Genomic DNA, 12,241 nt, shown 5'->3' on the forward strand with positions numbered 1-12,241 from the left:
CCACCCTGCAGTATTTTAAACAGCAGACTTTTCACTCTGGAAAAGGGAACAGCAGTAAAAGACAGAACCAGAGGCCATCACACTCCATTAGTCCTGGCACTGAGGCGAGCAGAGCCAAGAGAAACTCATTCTGGGTTTTCTTTATTTGGGCAGCAAAAACTCCAAGAGGGGAGCCCTTTTAGAGGTCGGAAAAACTGTGCTGATGAGCTGTAATCGATGTTAAACTACTAGTATGTTTTATCTCTCATAAAACTGTGACAGCTCTCTCCAAAAAGCTCAATAAAAGATGTTATAGATGACTCTTGTGGCTAAAAGGACAGTCTGAATATGTAGCTTATTTCTGGTCTTTTCTGTCTTTGTTTTGCTTAAACACAACATCATGTATTTTAGTAATATATTTTATAGTAAACTGTTGTTTTGTGGGTCCACAGGAAGCTGCCTGGTACTTGAGGAGGCACCGACAAGAGCTGGAGCTTCTCCTGATCGGCAGCAAAGTGATGGGTGTGGACTTCACTGAAGGGGTGAGTTCATGAATCCATGGCAACGGGCCGAGGCTTCTCATCGACAGTCCAGCGCCCTTTAATTCTGCCCACAGACGAGAGCAGAAGTTGTAATTTAACGGGCAATCGTCGGTAAGCCAATCCACATGTGGAGCAGATCTGCAGTAACAGGTGTCTGGCAATGGTGCCGCCGCCACCGTGCAGCAAAGCTCGGCTCAACAGCACCACCTGCTGGAGAAACACCGTCTGCAGCTGAACGCATATAAGACCAGTATAATGTGGCTGCAGTACTGGAAAATGCAGATTTAAACGACACTTCAAGGATGCTTGTTTTTTCACTTATGGAAAATCTAGTTTGTAGCTTTTAATCTGGAAAAACCTGCAGAACATTCTAAAGCTGGACTTATTTTTATCCCAAGATTAATGTAGTTTTTAAAATGTATTTTATCTTACTTAATTCCCATCTGCTCTCGTTTTATTTGATTCATTTATTTTTAAAATTTAAATGTTTCCAAATTGTGTTTTTATAGAATAATCTGTGCAATATTGTTGTTTTCTGCATTTAAAAGACTTTTCTACATATAGAAGAACACTGCTGTGCAATATAGGAAATAAGATAAGATTAAATCAGGTAGAATTTTAATAATTCCAAAGGAAAAAATTTAAGTTGGAATAAAAATATAAGAAGTAATACTGACAATAGTTCTAAAGTAATATCACACAAATAAATGAAACATTGCACATGACATTTAAACACTTTCTAACCACTAAATTTCACCCAAACTGTACTTTTTTAACTAATAAGTTGTGGTTATAAAGATTTGTGTCAAGTCAAGTGAGATTTAGTCATAAAACACATTTAAAACAACAGGAGTTGAACCAAAGTGCTGTAAAATTACGCAAAATGCAGTGGCTAAAAGGCAAATCTGCATAAAAATACAATAAAATAAGGAATGTTTTTAAAAAATATCTCAAGACTCACGTGTTTTCAATTACTTTTGGTTGCTCCTGATGGTCTTAATATTTAGTTCGCCAAGGAGGCAGAGCTTCGGCGGAGTTATGTGACGGAGTTGTCTGTCTGTCTGTTAGCAACATTACTCAAAAACAGACTAACAGATTTGGATGAAATTTTCAGGGAAGGGCAGAAATGATTTTGGCAGTGATGCAGCTTATAGTCTAGATCCACAGATTAGTTAAAGATTTCTGTATCATTGCCAAATACCGGCACAGTGTCACTGTAACCATGACAACAAGTGAACACTACGTCAGCTGCCTGCTGATGATCACATAATTGCGATCCGACTACAAATCCACCACTGTAGACTTATCGGGACTTACCCTTCAGAAATGATCCAAGGAACAACTGATTAAATTGTGGGGGTGTTTCTGAGTCCCATCAATTCCCGCCGCCTGCTACATATTAAGGTCACGTGATTCGGTATCTGTACATAACGTACACATGCATAACACACGCCTGTGCTCAGCGCAAGGTCATTTTGTTTGTGGGTACATCTATATTAAATGGACACATTCTATGGTGCCATGATTTCTGCCTCAAATTTTGTAAAGAATTCAGCCGTCGAAAATGATACGACTGAGCAGTCTTGACGGTATTCTGAAAAAATTGAAAGTTTCTGTGTGATAGGTTGCTGTCTGGAGGTTGTAACTCAGGGATTATGAAAATTATAACACATAGATAGCAGAAAAAAGCAAGAAAAAAGTGTGTGAAATATGCAGAAAATTGAAAAATTATAGCTACAATCTACATCCAGTGATTCAGGTTACTGCCTGTCTGATAACTTCAGCTCAGGTTGCCTAAAAACAGGTTATAGAACTAAATTTGATTTACGGTAATTTAATATCAGACATGTCATATTTCATGCTTCATTGTACTCAGTGGTTATGAAATTACACAGGTTTCATATAATCTGTAATGTAAAAGTTCTGATTATTCTCGTTCTTGCAGAATTACTGGAGCAGCACAGGTGGAAGAGAGGACTCACACAGGTAAAAACATTAGAAAGGTGAAACATAATGTGCACTATAGAGTATATTCACATAAAATTAGTCTTTAAAGTCTTTAAAGCAGCTGTAATCAGTATTTTTTTTGAAATACCAGTGGAACAAATGACAGAAAATGCATAGGCAAGTAGTGAAATCACACAGAAACTGCCTCAAATCTTAACAGATTAATGATTTATTTCAACTCTGCTGCTCCACTGTAGTTCACACTCACCGCTATACGTACATTTTTAGCTGCACTAGGCAGCTATTTTTAAATGCTTCTGAAAACCAACTGTACGTCACTAAGTGGTGAACAAAGACGAGCATTTAGCAGCAAAAGAAGCAGATATTTTTCTTTTTTAAGGAGCAGCTGGAAACTGTAGCAGAGCTGTGTAGAGTAGTCAGTATTTATATTCATGGTGAACACAAACAGAACTCCAAATGAATGAGGGTTAGGGTTAGGGTGTTTCTGTGTGGAAATAAGCAGCTATTTTTTCACTGTATGCTCACTTGTTGATAATATCTGTCATTTTTTTTCAAGTTTTGAGAGCTTAAATTTGCAGGTTTTGCTCTGAATGACAAATTTTGTAATGTTTTTAATGCTCTTTTGCTTTGATCTGTTCTGAAAATGTTTTATAGCTACTTTTCTTGATTTGTGTGCATTTTTCTCAATGAAAGCCTTTGAAATGTTGCTGTTTTCTTGTATTGCACTGCAGTATAATGATAATAATGCATTTTAATTCTACCTGCACCCTACGTTGTGTAGGATTCCCTCTGGTACAGATGGCTGGATGGAGTATGTTCCCATCTCAGAGAAGAAAAACATCACCGTCGTTGCTCCTCAGCAGCTAAAAGAAGGTGAACTAAAGGTTTCCTGCAAGTTTCAGCATCTTTTCTGTCAATGCATTGTCTAAATATTCTAAATATCCTGGTATCTGTGCAGGCGGTCCGTTGCTGTACGACAATGTGCAGCTGGTGCAGAACTCGGTAGCCCTGAACGGAACCCAGCGAGTTCTTCTGGATCACGTTATATCTGAGGACGAGTGTGCAGATCTCCGATACTTGGCTCACGTACGAACATTAAACCGTGTTAATAAGATAAAGACTTTAAATCACTGGGATGGATAGTATGGTGCAGGTTTAGTTTTGGAACGTTATCAGAGGAGCATTTCACATAAAATCAAGCAAATATGGAAAAAGTTTCCAACAGAAACGGCAGATTTTTTTTCTGTGCAACAACTTTTAGTTTATTTAATGAAGCCACGCAAAGTTTGACCTTCATACCAGGAATATTTTTAGAGTTACAGGCCCTTGAAGTACATAGAGGTGGGTCAAAATTTCACTTTTTCCATCATTTCTGAGCCTCATAACTTCATCAGTACAGCAGATAGACACATAACATTTTCAAAGCTGAAAAACACATCTGAGTTCTGTTAAAAACTGCAGACAGATCAGTTTTACTTCCGCTCCAGGTGTCACAATCCAAAGTTTTGAGTAATTTTTACCATAAAAAGACTCCAAATCACCACAATAGGCAAAAATATGTCAAAGACACAAAGTTACCAGTACAAGGGCTGAAATTACCACAAAAGATGCAAAAGTACCACAAAAAGACACAATATTCCCAGCAAAAAATGCAATATCACCACAAAAAGCAGTCACCACAGCAAGATCCAAAGTCACCATAACAAGAGGCAAAATTACCACAAAAAGACACAAAATCACTACAAAAATAGGTAAAATTACCCTAAAGACTAAAAGAAATGCATAGAAAAAGATGCAATACCAACACAAATTCCCTGCCCCATACAAAAGACATTAGAGACGTAAAAGCTCTGAATGTTGCAAACTGGTTTCATCAATGAGATTTATCCAAACTTTTCTCTAAAACATGTAAATATCTGTGTTGTTTCTCCATTTAACAGTCGGAAGTTACATTCACTAATGTTAAAATATGAGAAAAGTTACTGTACAAAAAGAAATCAGCTGATTCTGAGGAGGTCAGATGGAAGAGACTGATAGATTTTCATGGACTGACTCTATATCTTTGGATTTGAAGAATATGTTAATGTTAGATTAGTAAATTTCAGTGTGTACACCTGCACTTGGAGCTCATTCTTGACTGTATTCTTGAATGCAGGCTGTTACTATGGCTGGAGACGGTTACAGAGGGAGGATGTCTCCACACACTCCTAATGAGAAGTTTGAAGGAGCTACTGTACTCAAAACCCTGCAGGTACAAGAAACGCTGAGATTACACTAAATTTATTACCAAACCATTGATTTCTCGTCTGACTGCATGTTGTGATTCCCTTTCTGTTTGCAGTACGGCTTCGAAGGCCGAGTCCCGATGAGAAACGCTCGACTCTTTTACGACACCAGCGAGCGAGCCAGAAGAATCATCGAGTCGTATTTCATGTTGAACTCCACGTTGCATTTTTCCTACACACACCTGGTGTGTCGAACAGCGATCACAGGTAACAAATACACAGAAACACACTTATACAGGCAGTTAATGCTGGAATTTTAACGGATACTCTTAAATGAGCAATATAGGTATTATATTATATTATATTATATTATATTATTATGTTATGTTATGTTATGTTATGTTATGTTATGTTATGTTATGTTATGTTATATTATATTATATTATATTATATTATATTATATTATATTATGTTATATTTAGTGGTGGAACACAATTTTAAAAAGTTACCTAATTAATTACAGGCTTTGTAATTAATTAATCGTAGTTAATTGCAGTTTTATCAAATAGCAATATTTGCCACAATAAGTGAAGTTTTTCAATTCAAATAAAATTGTGGTTGACATTTGAATCAATAAATAGACATATACGTGTTTAGAATTTAAAATTTGTTTAAAAAATAGGAAAATGGGACATATAGAAAAAAGTGATTTTGATGATTTAAAGCCTGGATTTAGTTGTTTTTTCCTCTGTATGGCACATAAAATCAGCATAAGTAGTTCAAGGACGTTCAAAAAGTTGAAAATCCACAGATTCATTCTGTCTTCATCGTTTCTGGGTCTGATAAATGGTGCCATTTTGATGGGTTTTTTTTATAGGAATATAAATTTTTATTTATGTAATTTTTTATAAACAAAAGTTTATAATGAAGTTATTAAAAGACAGATATTTTGTTAAGTTATTCTTCCTCCAAGGAGGCGGAGCTTCGATGGCGTAGTAACCACAAAAATGTTTTTCATTTCTATTTATCTTCATTTTTCATCTGTCTGCTACATTCACAGATTACTGCAAACTCAAAATGCAGTTATAGTGATTATATTCAACATTTTAAGACTTTTTGTAAACTCAAGCATTTTCAGTGTCTTCTAAAGTGGTCTATTATGGGATGGCTACACCGTTAGCCGTTAGCATGACTCATAGCTAACGTTAGCTCTGGTGCTAACAGCAACATGTTTTACATTGAGGTGATACCGTCGGCTTGAAGTGACGCAGTGATCAGAAAACTCTTTGTTGTACAATTTGCACACAACCAGGCTTTTATCCAAGCTGCCATCAGGAAGATTTTTAAAAGAAAACTTTCTGCCCAACAAGATCAATCTCATCTTCCTTCACTGTTCACCAGTGCCTGACTTCACTCAGTGCTTCCTGTGCTTCTTCTTCATGGCTACAAACAGACTTTAGGTTCATTACCGCCACCTACTGGGCTGGAGTGTTCATCAGAGTTACCGGTGTGCCAGAAATGAGGGAACTGAGGAGGGTGCAATTAATTACGTTATTTTTTAACGCGTTATTTTTAGCTATAATTAATCGAAATTAGCGCGTTAAAGCCCCAGCCCTAATTATATTACATGACACTATATTATTTTTTACTATATTATTTTATTTTATATTATATTATATTGTATTATATTATATTACTGCTTTTTTAATAATTAGCTACTATATAAACTGTACTCCAGCAGCAGATTTAAAGTCTAGTCATTGATTTAACCCCTAAAAAAGCATCTCTATACACCAAAGTTATATATTTAGGAGTTTTTTTATTTGAAAATCGTTCCGTTGTGCCTTAAGGTGGCTTTGATTTAACTATATAACGTTCCTTGGAGATGGCAAACTGTAATATTGGAGTAATTTATCCAGACATGTTGGAGCCGGAAACTGATTTTGCAGATTGGATTTATTAATTTTTTAAGGTTTATTACTCATTAAACCCTGGCTTTCTGGATCTGTTTGTTTTATTTTGTTCATGATGTTTCTTCTACCATATAATTATCAAAATATCGACATGTTAATAAGGTAAGTGAGCATCAGAGGTCTTTCCCTGGCGGTTTGCAGACTGTAGAACAGGTAAATGCAGATTTAAAACCATTACAATCTATAGTAAAGTGTTTCCTGGTTAATTTAAATTCTTGTGTGAAAGGCTGTAGAAATGCATATTTATAGTTTTAATGCTTGTCTGTTTTTAGGCCAGCAGGATCACAGGAACGACCTGAGCCATCCCATCCACGCCGACAACTGTCTGCTGGATCCGGATGCTAACGAATGCTGGAAGGAACCTCCAGCTTATACGTACAGAGACTACAGGTAGGAGGCTTTATTTTTAAAAACATATAAATGTAGTAAAGCTTGTTTATAGCAGCTTATATACACTGAAAGAAGGGAGTTGTCGGACCAGTTTACATGAATTCCTTCAATTTGTAACATGTAGTTGAATAAAGAAATATTTTTACTGCCACTGATTGAAGTTAAATTTACTTAAATAAATCATTTATTACCCTTTAAGTGAACAGTTTGCATTGCAGAAACTTAATTTCAAGAAATTTATATTAAAGTTTCAGATTTTTCCAATTAAGCTTTGCACTTTGGCAGTTTCAACATTTCCTAGATATTATTTATACATTTTCTTATACTGTGTCTTTTATTATTTATTTTATTCTAATGTATCTTATCTTTTGGGAGTATCACCATAACTTTGTTGTATTGTTGTCTGCAGCTGTACAATGACAATAAAAGTCTTGAATCCTGAATCTTAAAGGGACAAAGTTTAAGTTGATAGAATCTACAGAAGTAAACTGCAATCATTAAAGATAAAAATAAATAAATGAGATTTGTTCAACTCAAATAGTTTCTACAGTGAAATATATCTTCATGCTTCTGTATTAATAATCTGTTCTACATATTGTTTTTCAGTGCTCTGTTATATCTAAATGGAGATTTTGAAGGAGGAGAGTTCATATTCACAGAAATGGATGCCAAAACAGTGACGGTGAGTTGATTCTGCTGAGATTTAGTGACCAGGACAGCAGTGAACATGAGATTATTTACATAAATATGGGTTATTTATTATAATTTAATATTCTGCCTGCTGATTTGAAATGTGCAAGCAAAGTAGATGTTATGTGAGGCTGAAGTAATATCCTACAATAGAGGCATATGCAGATAAAGTGCAGTAACATATCATTAAAAATGTAATTAATGCAGAAAATTCAGTTCCCTGTCACTGTTATAATATTAGATTGTTATTAAATTATGATTACCCATGCATTAATATTCTTTTTTCTTTTCTCCATCGATCAAATTATTGTTTGCGTTGTAAAAATCCTTCAAATAATAAGAACATGCAATTATAAAATGTCCAACCGACAATCCACACACCTCAAAAACGTTTTGAATATGTTGAAATGATTCAAATATTTAAATCAAAAAGCAACAAATCTTCACATTTCTGAAGCCGGAGTCGTGACGTTGTTTAAATCAGTTTTCTTTCATTCAGTCAGCTGTGTGTTACACAGACAGGACAAAGCTGTTGTTCAACACTAAAGATGGATTTAAATGGAATAATGTGAACAGATAAATATCATTTTAATCTCATTTCTTTCACCTCCAGGCGTCAGTGAAGCCCCGCTGTGGCAGGATGGTGGGTTTCTCTTCAGGAGGAGAGAATCCACACGGAGTGAAGGCCGTCACCAGGGGGCAGAGATGTGCTGTGGCTCTGTGGTTTACTCTGGATCCACTGTTCAGAGAGCTGGTAAACTGCTGCTGGATTCATCAAAAATACACACTTTAAATCTTACAAATTCATTGAAAGTTGAGAAGTTTTATGCTTTATCTCTTTTTTGCAAATATTAGCTCAAATGTTTTTGTTGCTTTGAGAGAAATTGCATCTAATCATGACAGGATTTGCTTATTTTTCATGTAGAGGAGTGTTTTCCTGGACTGCATCTTGCAAACTTATAAACTGGAAATGCTAAAGAGAAGAATGTCTTTATTGTATCTTAAATATTTCCCACAATCAATCCATTACTGCTCTTTATATGAAACTTATTTATGGTCAGTTTTTCAAGTTGTTCTTCATCATTTTGCATCATTACTGGAGCACAGCTGAAAGACACTGTCCATAGTAGTAGTTTGCATGCAAAGGACTCTGCTTTTGTGTTTTGTCAAGATTTTTTTTTTTTTTTTTTTTTCACAAATCCACATTAAAACATTTACGATGCACTTATCACCAACACAAGAACCTTACTTCACTCCCGTGAACCTGCAGTAACCGTCCAATCATGATCTTTAGTCAGCTATTGTCATTTCAGTTTTTTATTTTGACAACATTTTGAGAATTCCACGTTTTCGGACCAAAAATAGTGACAAAAACTGCAAGTAGGATATATTTAGTAGGATATATTGATGTATTTATATACACTGACAGGAACTTTCTGGGGACACAAAACCACCCTGGTTTGAACATTTTGCACTTTTTTCCCCCATTTTCAAGGGCCCATAATTATAATTTTACCCTTTGCTGGACCTCTTTGATCATTTTATATCTGCTGTGAACTATTCTGTGTCCTCATCCAATTTCATAACTGTGAGAGTTAAGTTTCTGGAGATATTTAACCCTAAAAATGACTTCCCAGGTAAGATGGGTATTTTTGAGGGTGAAAACAAGTCTGAAAACATATGAAATTCTCAAAATTCTGCAAAAAAATGTTTTACAGAACTCAATCCGGATAAAAGGATCTTATTTGTTATTTGTCCCCAAATAACAAATAGGTAAACTCTAAACAAAACCTGAGACGGTGCAGCAACTTATTTACTGAATTCTGTGTGAATTGACACAAACTGAGGCTCCTATTTGAGTAAAAATGCACAAATACTGACATTAGCGTTTACTTAGTGAAGTAGCAAAAGCAAAATTGCAAAATATCCGCTGTATTATTTTTATTTTATTTTAGAATTTCAATGCACTTTTAAGCAGCTCGATACTATAGTCAAGGTGCAGCTGTTTTAAATATCTTATCCTTTTGAGTAGCTTACTTTCATTATATGTAGACCTGAGAAGTATCCTGAAACTATAATTGTGGACAATAGTATTTCCATAATTGCAGTATTTATTTTAAGTTGAATTAAGCTGCTTCTTCTCTGTTTCCTTGTCCAGGAGCGACTGCAGGCCGATGAGGTGATCCAGGCTCTGGACACTCAGTCTGTCTGGGGTCAAGGCCTCAACATCAACCCTAAAGACGAACTGTAGGAGCAGAAAACATCCCAGCCTCCTCAATGAAACTGATCAGACACCACGTTAAAACCGCCGGAGCATTTATCTTTTATCAGTGTATTGCAGTTTTGTGGACTTCCAGGTGTGCGGTTTACTCCGGGAAGAATTGAACCCTGCAACGTTCTGCTGGAAAACCTTTGATTCCTGCATTCATGTGGATGTTATTTTGACTTTCACCAGCCACCTGAACATTTTAGCAGGACAATGCATCCTCCTACTGCTCAGGAACTGATCGAGGAACAAGACCAAGAGCTCAAGATGGTGACCAGGCCTCTAAATTTCTCCAAATCCCAATTGGATTGAGCGTCTGCAAGATGTGCAGGATCCATGGAGGCCGCAAACTACAGCATCTAAAGGATCCTACAGAATATGAAGCTGGTGGTTTTAATGTTGCGGCTGATTGGCGTTTTATATTTTAACTATTTATTGAATGGCCTTTGGATCAGAACATTTCTATTTTTGTACTGTTTGAAGTGCAAGCTTGATGATGTTGTCATTTTTTTGTGTATGTTTGTTGTCTTTTTTTCCTCATCAAAACTTGTCTCTTCGGTTTTCCATCCAGTTGCAACCTCTAGTTAAGAAAATTTACTCTATAATCTCAACTGTGAAGCTGATATTTCACTACTTGTTCTTTGGAAAAAATGCTCAAATTTTATTTAAAAAACTTATGTTCAGCGGTTTAAGATGGTATTAGGGTCATTCCAGAATTGGAGGACATTTGGGCTTCAAAATGTTTAAAAAATAAACCTTCTCGTTTATAGTTTTCTGCTTCATATTCATCAATAATAGGTAATAAACTATCAAAGGCTATGTTTTATTTGTTGTTTGCTAACCCTACTCTAATCAGAGTAACAGGGTTGCTAATCCATGCTAATGTTAGCTTTCTCTCAGGAGTAGAAGCTAAATATTTAGTTAGCTGTTACTGCTGACCAAGACGACAAACTTACTGATGGAAAATATGAAAATATGAAACATAGAAGAGAGGACATAGCTTTGCTCTACCCATTCTTTAGGAAAACTGTTTGATGTTAATTCCAGCGTTTCATGTGATTCACTGTCTTCTTCTTCTTCTACCTGCTAAAAAGGTTATGCTAACAGGGTTGTTGTGGGACACGTGCATAATGATAATTATTTAAAATATTATGTTGATTAAAAAAATGTTCCCACAAATACAAGAGACATCAATGAAAAAATAATACCCAAAAAAGGAGATTTAAATTTCATTTTAGCTGTTTTGAGATTCAATTTGGTCATCAGGGTGGTGAGACAAGAGAAAAATTACATTTTAAGGGGAACTTAAATTTTTTTTAATCCAGATTTATGTGGAATTTTTAAAAATATTTTCCAAACATTCTTTCTCCTAGTTTTTTAAGATTTGGTCTCAGGCAAGTACATTTACATGACAACTGCATGTTTTAGTATTTTCTACATGGATTATTTGAAATTCGATGTAAAAAGTCCTCCAATTCTGGAATGACCCATTAAACTCCATCGTCACTCATGGTACTGTTTAATATGCTGTTACTAACGACATTATTCCATTTTAACTTCTGGGCCAGTAATAATGATTATCAAAGTAGGCAGTGCACTGTTTTTCTAATTTTGGGGCGACTAAAAAAATCATCGTTTAAAGAGTTAAAACGTCACGTTTTGTGCTGAATATTTAGTGATTCGTGTCTTTTTCTGTGTGTCGGGTGTGAAACTGAAAACATCTTCAGTCCCTCTAAAAGAGCAGAAAACTGGTTTACATGTTCACTGACGCCAGGAGATGGTGAGTACTTTTATTTATGTGTTTTATTAATAGACAGCTGCTGTCTGCATTTACTATGAGGAACTTTTTTTCATAAAAGATGCCAATCTGTTCCTGTTTCAAGGAATGCATATATATATTTGTACGATCTGTTATTTCTCTTTATATATTTGTGATGATACAGATGATGAGTCATGCACTGTAAATCCAAAAGACTTTGTAGATTCAAAAAGAAGCTAACCACAAATGTAATCCTAATGTTTTTATGAAGGTTGGCCACTTTTTGTTTCACTGATATTTAATAATGAAATGCTGTAGCACACTAAAATATATGTTTACATGCCTATAAATTAAAATAATGTAAAATATTCTCTATATATGATGGTGTCTTTCTGCTTTATTTATTCATGTTTAACTGCACAACTAAGAATACAGTTTAAATGCAGTAA

General features: G+C 35.3%; 1 protein-coding gene across 1 annotated transcript in view; it reads left to right on the forward strand.

The window, feature by feature from the left end:
• Window positions 1-12,169, forward strand: part of p3h2 (prolyl 3-hydroxylase 2) — a 102,569-nt gene extending 90,400 nt beyond the window's left edge. The window contains exons 6-15 of the mRNA XM_055015640.1: window positions 432-521; window positions 2,467-2,507; window positions 3,271-3,362; window positions 3,448-3,575; window positions 4,645-4,740; window positions 4,831-4,981; window positions 6,960-7,077; window positions 7,684-7,759; window positions 8,381-8,521; window positions 9,926-12,169. Coding sequence (XP_054871615.1) covers window positions 432-521; window positions 2,467-2,507; window positions 3,271-3,362; window positions 3,448-3,575; window positions 4,645-4,740; window positions 4,831-4,981; window positions 6,960-7,077; window positions 7,684-7,759; window positions 8,381-8,521; window positions 9,926-10,018 — 1,026 coding nt within the window. The 3' untranslated portion in view covers window positions 10,019-12,169. The remainder of the gene's footprint in view (window positions 1-431; window positions 522-2,466; window positions 2,508-3,270; window positions 3,363-3,447; window positions 3,576-4,644; window positions 4,741-4,830; window positions 4,982-6,959; window positions 7,078-7,683; window positions 7,760-8,380; window positions 8,522-9,925) is intronic.
• Window positions 12,170-12,241: the final 72 nt, after the last annotated feature.

The sequence above is a fragment of the Amphiprion ocellaris genome, chromosome 2 (genome assembly GCF_022539595.1).
Source record: "Amphiprion ocellaris isolate individual 3 ecotype Okinawa chromosome 2, ASM2253959v1, whole genome shotgun sequence".
NCBI lineage: Eukaryota > Metazoa > Chordata > Actinopteri > Pomacentridae > Amphiprion > Amphiprion ocellaris.